General features: G+C 43.0%; 1 protein-coding gene across 3 annotated transcripts in view; it reads right to left on the bottom strand.

Moving 5' to 3' along the window:
• Positions 1-5,574: 5,574 nt before the first annotated feature.
• The window catches only part of galnt18a (UDP-N-acetyl-alpha-D-galactosamine:polypeptide N-acetylgalactosaminyltransferase 18a), a 156,910-nt gene continuing 146,418 nt past the window's right edge, over positions 5,575-16,066 (bottom strand). For 2 of the 3 annotated variants that reach the window (XM_068723648.1, XM_068723649.1), the window contains exon 11: positions 6,662-9,767. In XM_068723648.1, the coding sequence (XP_068579749.1) occupies positions 9,621-9,767 (147 nt within the window). In that variant the 3' untranslated portion in view covers positions 6,662-9,620. The other variant, XR_011103873.1, reaches the window with a different exon arrangement.

The following is a 16,066-nucleotide window of genomic DNA, read 5'->3' as shown; positions in this document are numbered from 1 at the left end:
TTGTAGTCAAAGCAAAATATAAGAAGAAGAAGAGAAGTGTAGAAGAAGAGCAACGACAGAACAAGCATAAACTGACCCGTGGGCTCTCTCTCGCCCCCTTCAGTGAGTCAGAGGTACTGTTTGCCTCTCTGTGCTTCTTCACTGCGGTTTAATGTCAGATCATTACATTACAGTCATTTAGCAGACGCTTTTATCCAAAGCGACTTACAACTAGTATCTATCTACACCGTAGACGCAGCTACGGGAGCAATTTCTTTTGGGGTTAAGTGTCTTGCTCAAGGACACATTGACATTGAGTAGGAGCCGGGGATCGAACCACTGACCACTTGAAAGGCGACCCTGCTCTCCACTTAGCCACGGTCACCCCCAACAGATCAACACTAAACATGTTCTACACAGATGTGAAATACATTATTCTATGTAAAGAAAGGAGATACAATAAAAGAGTCTACAGATATTACAGTGGGGACAAACAATGAGACAGAAAAAGACTCAACAGTTAGTGAGGATTCACAGTGAGGTGAGGAACAGCTGGTCACTGTCTCACCTCACTGTCTCCTCTGTTTGAACAGGACATGACATCATTCAGAGGTTCTGATTATAACAATGATTGGAATGATTGGAATCATACAGAAACTACATTTATAGCACAGATCAGTAGAGAAATATTAATATTTATTTTAGCATTATTTGTTTTTTACTCGTCATGATGATCCCTGACTGCATGTCCCTGGTTTGATGACGCTTTACACCACTGGTTTTATTCCCCCCCACACTTCTTTTCTCTTCAACACATTCCACAAAAAAGCTAGGCTCTTGCTAATTCACCTGTTTGACGGAGAGACATAAATCCAATCAAGCGTTGCTCTTCAATTAGGCTTCCGTGGTCACCTGGCAACAGGGTTAACAAAGTGTACTCTCGGAAGCGTGAGCCAATGAGGCGTGAGCAGAGGTTGATGCTGCATCATTAGCGCTCCCTTCAAGGCCCAGGAGTGCCTTGCTGGCTTTCATCACTCAGTTGCCGTTAAGTGCTACGTTGTCACACTGGTGTGTGTGTGTGTGTGTGTGTGTGTGTGTGCTCGCGGCTCATTGGATGTGCTAAGTTTACAGGGCCTTTGATGTTATGAGAGGCTATGAGACTTGTTTATGAGGTATTCATGGTGACTCCCCCAAACAATATAGGTGCAGGGTTTCAGCTGTTATGGTAAGTCATCCATGGAAATGCTTTATTGCTCATCGAGACAATGAGTAAAGCGGTTCTGATGACAGGGCTGTACTCATGCATCATTGTAATCCTTTAAGAAGGCTGGATTCCTCGCATCCTCTCTATAATGCTATCTATTAAAGAGGGGGAGGCAGTGGGGGAAGTGAGTTATAGGGAGGGAAGGAAGAGGCCTGAGTGAGGAGGAGTGAGAGGCAGCAGAGAGGCGATGACAGTGTGAAGGAGGGGATGAGTGAGAGAAACAGAGTGAGTCCATCCAGCTCCTCGTGGTCTAACGAGACAGCGCATTGTGGCCTGGAGGTGGTAATTAGTGGATCCTCAGAGGGCCACATATCTGCCCCCAGTTTAGCTGAACTACAGAAGACTGCACAAACTGCACCAATCATATTTCTTCCTTTTTATTTAGTGTTTTCCCCAGGCGGTCATATTTTTCAATGCAGTAACCCTTCGGAGCATTTGACCATCATGAGAAGCTCTTTAAAGCACTCATCATGACTCATGCTCTAAAAGTCAAGGAAACCTCAGAACAGAGCTGTTCATTAATGGACCAAGTCCAAGTCCAAGTCCAAACTGACAGAAAGAAATCCAAGTCAAATGCTCAGTCTTGTCAAAGGCGAAGCCAAGTCTCAAGTTTGTGAGAACAAGTCAGTAACAGTAAGGACAAGTAACAAGCCTAGTACCAAGACAAGACACCCAAGTCTTTTCAGAGCAAGTCTCAAGTCATAGTCAGTTGAGACTAGTGTAAATCAAGTCTCAAGTCAGTCTCATGTAGCCAGACCTCTCTTCACACGGCCAGAGCTGGAGAGAGGCTTTAATGCAAAGTGTCTCATGCACCTTTTTGGGGGGAAATTTTATGGGGGAGAAAACCTTTATACCAAAAAGAGTCTCAGTCATGTCTGAAACTAATTGAGTCCTAGGTCTTGTCAAAGCAAGACTCAGGTCAATTCCTTGATGGCAAGTCTAAAAGAAAGAGTAAAATGCCTATTCACATTTTTAAATGTGTACAGGAAATAGACTTCGATCGGAAGTGTTGTTTTGGTCTGTTTAAGGAGGAATTTCAACAATATCATCAGTGAAAGATATCATGGGTATATATATCTATAGATATATATATATATATCTATAGATATATATATATCTATAGATATATCTATATATCTATAGATATGTCTATATATATATATATATATATATATATAGATATATATCTATATATATATAGATATGTCTATATATATATATATATATATATATATATATATATATCTATATATATATATATATATATATATATATATCTATATATATATATATATAGATATATCTATATATATATCTATATCTACATCTATATATATATATATATACATGGGTTTGTTCACCTATAAAAAGAAAGACCAAACATGAAATGCCTTAAAAACAGTTTAATCAGGCTAAACAATGTAGTGAATGAGCATCAATCTCTCCAACATCAATCTCTTTCTTGCCCCCCAAATATATGAAACTAGTTCAAATGAGAAGGTCATAGTTTTTATAAGATATCTGAAAATGTACGGTTTGATCTTTAATCTAGTGGAACACATCCAGCCTTTTATAATGAGGCTACTGTAAATCCATTACACGCTAGTGCTCACTGAGCATTCACTTCTGTGTCATTCCTTGTTGTGAAATGGTGACATAAATCGTGCGTGTGTGTGTGTGTGTGTGTGTGTGTGTGTGTGTGTGTGTGTGCATGCAAATGACAGCTTTGATGAGACAGTGGGAGAGTAAACATCAGCATTACTGGGACTGCTCAGAGCCACCTCATACATGTTTCATGACACCAAACTCCAGGTTCAGCAGAGACACAGACACTGTGCTGTTTAGTGAGCCGCATATCTGAAACTAATATAAAATGTAACAGATGCAAGCAAGGAACTCTGTGAGGAGAAAGGTTAAATGAGACTTCAATGAGTTCAGATTTAATGTTGATATGATGCATGAAGCTATATGTATATGTCCGTGTTCTGACTTGATGCTATGGGACTACCGTGTGATAAACATGTTGGTGACGCTTTACATTAAGGTCCTCGTAATAAGCCTGAATCAATAGATATGAGTCCTAATAAGATGCTTATTAACGTTGTTATGTGTTAACATGACTGTGTTAGTAATAGTGAGCCATCCAGACCCACAGCGTCGTCATGGAAACATAGCACCCACCCTCAGGTTCCCCCTCAGTTTGACTCCGTCTGCTTTGTCAGCACTTTTACAGTAGTTTACACTGTTTGCTTGAAGGATTACATTTATTTACCCTAATAAGACATCATAGCTTTAGATCTACCTGCAAACAGCACAGTTACATGTTTATACACAGTTAACTGATGTACAGTTACATGTTTATACACAGTTAACTGATGTACAGTTACATGTTTATACACAGTTAACTGATGTACAGTTACATGTTTATACACAGTTAACTGATGTACAGTTACATGTTTATACACAGTTAACTGATGTACAGTTACATGTTTATACACAGTTAACTGATGTACAGTTACATGTTTATACACAGTTAACTGATGTACAGTTACATGTTTATACATAGTTAACTGATGTACAATTACATGTTTATAGACAGTTAACTGATGTACAATTACATGTTTATACACAGTTAACTGATGTACAGTTACATGTTTATACACAGTTAACTGATGTACAGTTACATGTTTATACAGTTAACTGATGTACAGTTACATGTTTATACACAGTTAACTGATGTACAGTTACATGTTTATACACAGTTAACTGATGTACAGTTACATGTTTATACACAGTTAACTGATGTACAATGAAGTATGAATACACGTTATTCATTTGAATATTTTCTTTCTTTTAGTGTCCATTGCAGTTGGAAATAGTGAAATCAATGACCAACGATGTTAAGATTCAAATCAATACCATACAAATTCAACATATTGTCTAGTCTTACACAGTAGTAGGTAAGTAAAAAAATACTTTTACTCAGTTCTGTACTTAAGTACACATTGTACTCCTGTTCAGAAATCTCTTTGAGAAAAAGAAAATATTTGTACAATTATTACATTTTCCTTAAGTTATGGAGATATGGATTTTTTCTGAGTGGCTGCCACCTTCACTCAGTGACTTCAGTGTCCTTCATTCCTCTGCTCCGCCACATTTACAGGGAAATACTGTATATTTATGTATTTGACTGTAATGTAATGTAATGTATTCACTTGTTACTTAATAAATTAAGATTTTACATTAAAAAACAAATCAGTGTACAAATGATGCTGCAATGTTTATTAAAGTTACTGTGAGGAACTTGTATCTGGTTCTGAACCAGTCTGCTTAGTCCTGATCCTCTATCAGACCTCCATCAGTACAGAGACCATTAGAGAGAAGATGGTCTGTTTCTTCTTAATGCTCGTCATCGGTGCCACCGGGTCAGATTCTGGTGAAGTCAGATGAAATCATGCAGCTTCACCGGAAACTGCTTCAGCTCAGACTCCAGCAGAGACTGGTCCACAGCAGACAGACCCACTTAAATCCCAAACCCAAACACTATCACTTTCATCCACAGGAGCCGCCAAGATCAACACAAAATAAAAGTTCCTTGTAGTAACTTTAAGTAGTCAAAATTAACTTGAGTATTAAAAATCTAATAATGTAAGACACGGCATTTCAAGGGACCATAACAATAACTATTTCCATTTGATGAAGCTCTATGAAGCCTTCATGGCTTGGTTTTCTGGTCCACAGCTTGACGTTGGGCTCTGACGTGTCTGTGCGATGTGAAGAGGGTCACTCATAGTGACCAACCCATGGATAATTACCACCCGACTCTGCAGCTCTCCTGGAGAGTTTTTCCGTCTTTTAGCTTTGATATTTCTACAGCCAGCCGCTTTACTGTTTTGGTTCAATCTCCTGCTTTTATCTACCTGTGTTCTGCCACAGAAGGAGCTCTTTTCTGTGACCAGACAAAGCTAGCATCTAGCTGGCAAAGACAGACACACATCTATCAGCTAATACAAGCTATTGTTGCTCTGTCTGCTGGATGTATCAATTTTAAACCTGTAGTACAGAACGTTTACCTCCTCCTGCGGCAGAGAGAGTTATTACACAAACTCTATCTTCACATTCTTATGTCGGATGCCGGCTGGTCTCACACGCCACAACCTCAGCATACAGAGCACCTACAGCCTGGTGGTGGTAGGCTACATCCACACTAATACGTTTTCCTTTTAAAACGGTGCTGGTGTAAACAGGAAGTAGATTGGTTGCTTAGTGTATAAAAAAAATAAAAAATACAACAGAATAATATAGTAGTCTTTAATAAGATCTTCCTCTAAAATCCTCCTCTATAAACTCAAACAGACACATTTTGTGCAAAGTTTTAATTTTCAGACTTACAACACTGCAGGTCCTACTCTATCACTCTCTCTCACACATCACACTGACTTTAAAATGAACACTTACACATAATAGTTTACTAGATTATGGTCAATGAATGTGGTCAACACACGTCTCTCACTCGTTTCCTCTCGGTTTCGTTGTTGTCTGTTCTCACTCGTAGCTCTTTGGTCGTACTGGAGAGCAATCAATGTTTTGTTCCTTTACAGTTTGTGTGTGGACTTCACAATAGTTGTGCAGAACAAAATAAGCATTGATAAGAAATGGAAAGTCCTCCGTTTTGTGTCCGTCGTCCTCCTCAAAGTCGCAAACTGTGTCTTCAGACGTCCGCTCCGTAGGGCTGATTACGCCGCTAAACGCGCCGCTCGCTAATCTCTCCATTAACAGCTGCTAGTAAAGACAACAAGGTCGACAACACCTGTAATCAGCTGTCCATGTTGAATTAACCTGGTAGTCGACCGGTAATCAAGGCTGTTGTTGTTTGTGATTTTCTGGGTAAGGGTCACGTGATTGGGGCGTGACGAATCAGGGAAGGACACGTCACGACTGCTGAGAACCGATCAAGTAGTCAATGTGGGTGTCTACTCATTGTTTCCAAACTTATGCGTTTACGCTCCTCCGTTTTCGGTGCTCTAAATCTCCGGCCTAGTGTGAACGCTCAGTATAAACATAGCAAAAGATACGCGTTTTCAAATGGAGACGCAGTAGTGTGGACGTGGCCTATGTGAGCTCGTTTAGCAACGGACATTCATTTCATTCATTCATGTCAATGTTGTGTTTACAGCTGGTTGCTCTGCTCCCTAAAATATTACGCAGGTTTACATTTTGCTGATTATGAGCACTTCCCCTATCAGAGGCTACTTTTACCGTAGTCAATATGATGACTTCTTCCCTCACAGGCCTTTAATATGCAGCACAGTCACAACATGTCCGTATGCTATCAGCTAATCCACTACGTGTTTGAGCACATTGACCCCAGAGCATCTGTGTTGACCGGTAACTGAACATCCACTGCAGAGCTGAAAAGAGACGGACACGCAGGACAATGTTTGTCATTATCATTTTTTACTGTTGGTACTTATAAATATCCAGTTTAAATAAACTAATAAAATAGCTTGGACATTTTCATGACTTCATACATCAACAGCTTCCCAAAAATTGAGACACTTTTAAAATGTCAAGATTTACAAACCTGAGCCACAAAGGACCAGAGGACCAACGGAGGGTTTGGTAACGGATGCTACACAGTAGCCAACAGAAGACAAGCACAAGTCACCACTGTGCTGTTATACCTCAGTGGGCTGTGATTGAAAAAAGAACAGTTTTGAATACATAATAGCCAGATTAATAATTCATTCTGTGTTTGTGTTGAATTATTGATAGAGATTGTTTAAGGCTGGGCTTTGAATAACTAGGAACTTGATTGCAAAACAGTTTGATCTAATTAAAGCTTTATGACAGTGTGCAACTTTTGGAGATATTTAAATGTAAAGAAACTTAGTGATCAAGTGTGAAGTCAGCAAAATCAAAATGTGTTCATCCATAAACCACACATCCAGACGTTACATTATCCAGTCGGTATGGACTCATCTTTGTCCCTAAACTCTGTGCAAGCAATGGGACATTTGAAGCACAGAAAAGTATGCATGCACATAACAACTATATTCTGTGGATAATTATTATTAAAACAATGTAACTCCTCTTTTATTTTATAATGCAATTGCTCTGCATAATAACTTTTTGTGCTAAAATCATGCGCTCTAATCTTGAGTAATTAAACTTTTTGCATGCACATGAATTACATTTTGTGAAAAAAAATCATTATCACGCAAAGAAATGATTCTTTGCGTGATAATGATTTCTTTACAAAATATCTTTTTCTGTGCAAAACGTGTCCCATTGTGCACTGAGAATTAAACAAGGACACGTCTTTGGGTGCCAACGTTGTCGGGATGAACAGAGTGAGGAGAACGGCGGAGGGTGCTCGTCTTTGTTCCTCGACATTCTGCATCTCCTCCTAGTCAGCTGTAGATGAAGATGGGTAGAAATGCCATGCGGTGACGAGCTGGGTCCCCTTTCAGGCGCTGCGTCCTAAGCGGACATGTCCTTCAGAGGACTCACCTCCTTCTGGAATGAGATGAGAGATGATTCATCTGAGAGTCACTGGGAGCTCTTCCCCCCAAACGCTTTGTGCATTCTGGCTGTCTACAGCCTCAAAGAGGCAACAACCCATCAAAAATCTGCCCCATATCTATTGAAGCGGATTGATACATTGTTGTTTTAAATGTCTGTGTATTTTTAAATGGGACCCCAGAGTTTAAGGGGGAACCTGACAACTTGAAACATGAAGTGAAGGCCACATTTCATACCACTGCTTTTGCAAAGAGCAATTATTGTTTTGTTGGTTAAAGGTTAGTTAATGATCGATGAATAGTGATAATTAGACAGTGGTCATAAGGATCATGCTATGATATCGCAGTGAGGACACTGTTTGATAATTGTAATGGTTATATAATAAACCCCTCCGTTTCAGAAGGGGGATCCCAGCAGAGTGGACAAATCTGAAGATGGGACAATTAATAATACATAACACATGCATCTTCCTCCACATCATCATGTAAGATTTAAGTCATTACTGAGATCTGTAGTATTGCATGCATTATGTATTATTCACCGCTGGGATCCCCCTTCAGCGATTGGACTCCAGATCGCCTCCAGTAGCCAAACCACTTTACTTTGTAGGTGAAACTGAAAGTGAGCGCGCCTGAAATGTCGGTAATTATTTCTCATTGGACAAGAAAAGTGTGTACCTGTGATAGAACCATCTGTGTATCAAAAAGGTCCCGTGTTCCAGGAAGGGACCCTGGCCACAGTTAGACTGACTTTGTTCTGGCTCCATTTACACATCAAGGGCCACTATGTCACTGGCTTCAGGACCCAGTGCTCCTGGGGGCCGGGTAACAGTTTCAAAGACGTCTGACTAACCTGGCTGTCAGATCATCTGCAGACTAATGTTCAGCAATATCGCTGTGTCACTTTTCACCAGTTAGCTTGGTTAGTAGTAGTATTACTAATGGTGATGATGATGATGATGATGATGATGGACCAGACTACAAACAGAAGAACCCAGTTGTAATAATCCAGAATGATGTCTCACACCACGCAGCCTGTGTGAGTGTGTGATGAATCAATATACTGGTGAACCCAACATAAAACATGTAAACATAACATGTTGAAATAAAGTACAACACCAGTGTGGATTGAGTGTTAGGGTACGCAGCCCCCCGACCCCTCTTCTGTGAGATCACCTGTCTGACGGCTCTTTGTCTGCTTGTATGGAACGGATGAGTGTGTGTGTGTTTCTACTTCACTTTCTTTCTTTCGATGCTGCATGAGACAAAGTGTTACGTTCTGGTTTTACAGGTGCAAGTAAATCTCAAAATCTTCTTCTCCAGATGAATCTCCTGCTCTGTCCAGCATGGCGGTCGGCTCTTTCTATTACAATGCCAGTTTAAATCACTCACTGGTTAATCTCCATTACACGATGTCACCTGAAGTAAATCTACAGCTCCTGGCCTACGCTCTGAGTCAAGTAGTGTATAACGCTAATATTTCCAAATCTGTCTCCTCCACATAATCTGTGGAACAAATCATTCAGTACGCATTGCGAGTGCTTGATATTTTCGTACAGTTGCACACCTTGTATTTCTCCCTCTGCACACTTACACATTGAAACATGCTCAATCTATTTGAGCTGGAACAAGCGGCTGTTTTTCTCACTCTGGATGCAGAGTGGGACGTCTCTTCTCTCAGGTCATTGGTATGAAACAGTTATTAGGTTACTGATTGTCCGTGTCTGATTAAAGCACAAGTTTTCCTCTGCAGATTCTCTGCTCTGACGGTCACTCGTGTATCTGGGTTCTTCGCTCACTAGATCAGTCCATCACAACACATGTGTTCTAGTAGCTGACCGGCAGCAGAGTGTTCACTGTGGCAGGACAGTCAGTATGTTAGTGATGGTCCACTTCTGATCGGTGCAGTCCTGAATGACCAGCTGGAAGCTGAACTCCGGCTGTCTGCTCTCGACCAGCTCCAGACACCCTAGAGACTCCATGTTCTGGATGGAGCCACCCTAAAGAGAGAGAGAGAGAGAGAGAGAGAGAGAGAGAGAGAGAGAGAGAGAGAGAGAGAGAGAGAGAGACAGAAAGAGAGAGAGAGAGAGAGAGAGAGAGAGACAGAGACAGAGAGAGAGAGAGAGAGAGAGAGAGAGAGACAGAGACAGAGAGAGACAGAGAGAGAGAGACAGAGAGAGAGAGAGAGAGAGCGAGAGACAGAGAGAGAGAGAGAGAGGTTTAAAGTATCTTTATTTCTAGTTCAATTTCATTTACAGTTTAAAATTACAACAAAACTAATTCATGTAAAAAAAAACTAAATATAAAAAAAATAAAATAAAGAAGAAAACGGTGTGTCCTTTGTCAGTCTGTGTCCGTTTGTCTACAGGGGGTTTATACAGGGACCACCAACAGACCCCCCTCCTTGGGGAGGATCCCCTGCCAAACAACTCGCTCCACCTCGACGCCTTCATCGGCCCATTGGTCCGATAGTGTACGGTCTCTTCCCTCTGGCAGGGAAGCACAGACCTCCTCCACCAGCCTGAGCAGCAGCCTGCTGGACCGGATGTTGATCAGCTCCGCTAGATGAGGGATGGAGGTCTTCATCAGATGACCCAGTTGTGTCGTCACAGCTCTCCGCTGGACTGTAAAACCCTGCCACGCCTGTAAGACGGACTGGTTGAATGGTGTTAGACCAGTTGAGTCCACTGACTGGGGCTGAAGCAGGAACAGGTGTTTGTCACAACCTAAACGTCCAGCCCTCCTCAGCAGCACACAGGCAGTATCGGTCCATAGCAGGCCGAAGCTGAACAGCAGTCTCTGAGCTGTCTGCGGTCTGAAGGCTGTGATGTGTGATGCGATGTCCACCAGGCCCTGTCCTCCCTCCTGGACCGGCAGGTACAGCACCACAGCTCTCAGCCAGTGAAGCCCCGACCAGAAGCAGTCCACAACTGCCCTCTGGATCTCTTCAATCAGGCCCTGTGGTGGAGGAAGGACTACCAGTCTGTGCCAAGGGGTCGAGGCAACCAAGTCATTGACAATTAGGACCCTCCCCCTGTAAGAGAGCTGGGATAGCAGCCATTTCCATCCAATAGACATTCCTGTCACCTCATCAATATTAAAAGAGCCAACCCTCACCTGGTGCACTGAGAAAAGAAAAAGAGCGGTGGTGTAAACAGCTAGAAGAAACAATAACAGAACCATTAAGTGCAGCACATCCATGACAGACTCACTTAGAGGTTCTCAACCTTTTGGAACCTTTATTCTTCGTCATTAGCTTTCTGAGACTCGTCATGTGTTTCTTAAGACGGAAGCGTTTTTTTTCATCTAACGCCTGCAAACCAACCACTCTCTGTAGTGTCAAAACACTTTTTATAAACTTGTCTGCATCTGGAAAATACTCTAAAATGTCTACAGATTTCCCAAACGTTTCATCTAGGAATGCATTGATTTCGTTCAGCTTGTACAGATCTTCAGTTATAAACTGTGAGTCTGTGACAGAGAGACCGTCAGAGTCAGAGTCGTACTCCATCTCCTCCTCCACAACACGAGCCTTCCCACTCTCCTCTGGACCAGCAGCCTGACTTTGGTCAGCTTCAGCTGTCGGCCCTTTACTGCTGCCTGCTCCACTTTCCCTGATTCCTTCGTCTTCTCCTGCTGTCAGTGCTTCCTCTGCTACTTTCCTTCCCTCTGTTGTGAGACTCAGAACTGCTGAGTTCTCATCAATAATTTTTTGTCCGCCTGAATCAGCTTTATGTTCCCCGACCTGATTGTCTGTCTGCCCGCTGTGTTCCTCCTCGGTCTCGGCCCCGGATCATTGCCCCCCCCCCCCCCCCGGAGCAGCGACCTCCGCCGGCTCGTCATTCAGCAGAGCCCCGGTGTGATCGAGCTCCTCCGCCGGTACGGCCCCCGGCTCGGGGCGCCCTTCGGCCGGCCTGCGAGGACAAGCGGCCCGCTTGTGCCCCACATCCCCACACTCAAAGCACCTGATGCTACCTGTGCTAGCGTACAGCATGTAGTGTCCCTCCCCGTGTTTCACCCTAAAGGAGACCTCCAGCGTCTGAGAAGGACCGGTAAGGAACATGAACACCTGTCTCCTGAAGGACTGGACATGTTTCAGTTTATCGTCTTTACAGCCCAGACCCACAGTTTTGAAGCTGCTCGCCAGCTTCCCGAAGCGCTGCAGCTCCCGCTCCAACACCTGGTTGGAGATGAACGGGGGAACACCGGAGACGGTGACCCGGGTGGAGGGCACTGCGAGCGGGGAAACCTGCAGATACACGCCGTTCAGCGTGACGCCGCTCGATATTAATTCCGCCACTAAACGCTCCTCTTTTAGAAACACCACCACACCTCTGTTCATCCTGGAGGCATAGCTCAGGTTAACGTGTCCCACACGGTCCCCCACAGCCAGGAGTACCGCCTCTACCGGGACACACGGGTCGGGCTGAACCCGAACTCCATGTCTCAACGACAGGGACGGCGTCTCAGAGGACGCCCCGACAAGAAACACGGTTTTCTGTCCGCCAAAATACCACAGATCACACAAAATACCCCGACAAACAACTATAAACCACCACAAGTCAGTCACACAGTGAACTATGGATGAAAAAAGATGAAAAGTTTGAGAAAAATCACCAAACATTTAGCAACGCTCACCACGCTCTCTACCACCACGCTCTCCACCAGAGACAGAGAGAGAGAGAGAGAGAGAGAGAGAGAGAGACAGACAGAGACAGACAGACAGAGAGACAGACAGAGAGCGAGAGAGCGAGAGACAGAGACAGAGAGAGAAAGAGAGAGACAGAGAGAGAGAGACAGAGAGACAGAGAGACAGAGAGAGAGAGAGACAGAGAGAGACAGAAAGAGAGAGAGAAAGACAGAGAGAGACAGAGAGACAGAGAGAGAGACAGAGACAGAAGGTGAGTGAGAGTTACAGAAAAACAATGGATAAGAAAGGTGAAGAATGCCGCTCCATTTAGTGTTCCCTCAGCCAGATCCATTATTTATACCGCAACACATCTGAGTGCATTATTGCTCTTTATGGCCACAGAAAATTCTACAGTTCTGATTTATTGTTGTGCTATTTTGAGGCTACGGAAATATATTCTATGACATCTTTAACAGTAAACAAAACCAATGTTGTGAGTAGACGGTGGACAGTGTTAGTGGCAGGGGGCCGTGGTATGAGCTCTTCATACGCTCCCTGATTATAGTGGACCATGCAGAGGCCAAGAAGCGCTTGATACATGAAACAGGTTGACAGCAGACACCCTGTTCAACAGACACCATTCAGTCAGCATTAGAGCTTTAACAGCCTTTTCAACTGAAGCTTGAGTTTCTGGATCTTCCACAGCACGCGTCCCACCAGCTGCTGGGTGTATGCTGTACAAATGATGAGCCAGTTCACAGCAAAGCTGCACAGGCATGGTATGAATGTGACCTTGTGTTTTGAATTTCACAGCCTATAATCACAAATTAGAACCAGTTCAATGCAGCGGAAAGAGGACGAGAGTCCACACTGCGGCAGAGGAGATGTTTCCAGGTCCTGCTTGTGAATAAGTGCCTCACTCATCATCACTGGCTATGTGCTTGAAAGGTATTATTCATGCAGGCCAGCGACAAGCTTTTTAGCAAGCTCTTGAAAATCAAACATTTCAAACATCTGGGTAAAAGGCACAATTCTAGTGATCCGATCAGAACGGCATATACGCATGTACTGCACACCGTTCTTTATCTCTCTCTGGAGTCTATCTCTGGAAGTCAAGCAGAGACCATATCATTAGAAGAAGAGTAGCAGTGTGGAACTGGTTCAATCACAATCAGATTGTATGAATCATACAGCGACACAATTGGGTTGTTATACATTATTGTATTGTTTTGAATGAAGAGTTTTACAACATATCTGAGGTCTCACATCTCAGTTCTGTAGACAGCAGTCTAAAAGGATTTACCCCCAAAAAACTGTAAGCCAAAAAAAGCTCTGTTCTATTAATCAACAATAATAAAATGTCCTTCAATCAGACAAATAAACTCTGGAACAGAACATTTGAAGTTAATGTCGTGTTAGATTGGCTGATGTAAAATAGATTATTGCTCTTCTTTTAATGATAAGCCAACTGTGTTGAATACAGACAACGTCAAATAAACCAGCAGGTTTGCAGTCATGATTAAGAGGAAGTCGTGGCTTTTAATCGCTGCATCAAATGTTGCATCATTGCTCTTTAATAGCAGCATGAATGCATTGATATGAAAACCTTTGCCTGTGTAACTGATCCTGTGTTCCTGTGACTCCTGAGCTGAGAGCTGAAGACCTGTTCAGTAAACAAGGATGGGAGAGGAAGAGAACCAGTGCATCCAATATGCAGAAGGAGGTCTAGTCTTCCTAAACCATGTCCCTTCACTCAAAGATAAAACCGGTCCAGGATGTCCTTGTCCCCGTCTGTGAATGTGAACTACATGCTCTAGTCCTCATTTCCTTTTGCCCCACTTGAACCGAATGGAACTCTAGCGTAAGTTCAGACAGGAAGACTATACGCTCTTGCATGCCTGAACCCATAGTTTACTTCTCATACATCTACCAACATCAACGACACCGAACCTTTAACATCCTAAATCCTCTGCCTCTCCGGCGCCTCAAGTAACCTACCTCTACTACACCGGTATCTATAAGGCTGGTTTGAAGGGGGATATTAGAGACACAACGTATTTAACCCCCGAGTCTCCTGAGGTTGTTAGAACATCAAGCGTTTGCAGGGTCACAGGCTCACTTAGGAGAAAACAAGGAGATTGTCATGGTAAAAAATGAACAACTTGCACGGTTCTCATCCGTACCTTAATGCTGCCATCTCCATCCTAAGGCACTTCTGTTACGTTACTACAAGTACAGCTGTTTGGGACTTTTAACTTGAGTACACCGTGAACTTTCATTTTGTTTATTTTTATGGTTTAGTACTTAATGCTCAATCAGTCATGACACACTCAACGGCAGCACAGGTCATGACGTCCGTCAGAAAGATTCCCGGCCTCATTGACCTCATCACACACTAAGCGCCTCTCCTCCATGGAGTGCCGCTGTGTTCTCCATGAGTCCAGCGGTGGGCTTGTGAAGGATGTCAGGGTGTCTGGGTTCTACTGGTGAGCTGCCTCACTGAAGCTCTCATGTCTGGGGCCAGCAATGGTCACAATCATTGAGATCATCAGGGCTTTTTTTAATATTACACTTTATTACATCTTGGATAAGTACTCAGTTCAGTTCCTTAGTGTGTGGTTGGTCTTGTGTTAAAGCTAGTGCTGGACAACGATGACAACCTTTAATCTGATTCATCTCATTGTTATGAGCAAAGTTCAGTAATGAATTCAAAGGTAGTGTATTACTCACTTGTATTTTAAAGTACTGCTATATGAACTAAAGTCCAATAACATTTGGTTTGAACCACTTTAAACAGATCAGGTTCAGTATTCTTTACACAGTATCAGTTAAAATACAGTTATTATGATGCTGATCATAGATATTCAGCCGGTGTTCTCCAGTATTCTCAGTAGCGATAACTAAATGATATGCTTATTATACATATTCCACACACACACACACACACACACACACACACACACACACACACACACACACACACAGCTGTTCACCGCTCGCTGCCCGGTTCTTGTGTTAAAAATGTCCGCTTAATAAAAAAAACAAAACTGCATTAATCTCTCAGTAGCTCTTATCATCGTCGGTCGTTTGTGACCCTGTCATTGCTGCTTGGTAAGTACACATTGTTTGGGATGTCAGGCTGTGGTTTCATTGTCTCTATGGGTTTGTGTTGCTCCTGCAGGGCAGACGTCCCTCCATTACAAAGACACTGTGTCTAGAGCAGCAACAGCAATGTTTACATGAAGTCATTGATATCTCACTGGGAACAAATCTAAAACGTCATTACAATGAATAACATGTCTGAGTGAAGAAGTGAAGAAACACTGAAGAACACAGAGTCAGTCATTTCCTGTCCTCTGCAGGTAGTGATGCTCGTAGTTGTCTTACTTCAGCTGGTTCACTTCAGTGCCTCCACCACGTTAGCTGACTGCACTGTGTGAGTGTGTAGAGGAGCTAGAGTTGGAGGAGATGCTCGCTGCCATTGAGTCGTGCTACAACAGATTTTTTCGCAGCATCCAACAAATCCCGGGTGATGTACAGTAAGTATCAGGGCAGGGGTGATGGGCGGGGGCCTAAACTCACTGTCTGGGCACCTGAGGGTGGGGATTGTGTCAAAACTGTAGAAAAATAACACTTTTCCGCCTCGCTGTTCTGTGTAACAGGGACGGT

Source organism: Cebidichthys violaceus, unplaced genomic scaffold (assembly GCF_023349555.1).
Source record: "Cebidichthys violaceus isolate CVI_PGR_0920_01 unplaced genomic scaffold, fCebVio1.0.p SCAF_3, whole genome shotgun sequence".
Classification (NCBI taxonomy): domain Eukaryota; kingdom Metazoa; phylum Chordata; class Actinopteri; order Perciformes; family Stichaeidae; genus Cebidichthys; species Cebidichthys violaceus.
The sequence above is the reverse complement of the archived record's forward strand: the minus strand, read 5'-3'. Positions and strand labels throughout refer to the sequence as shown.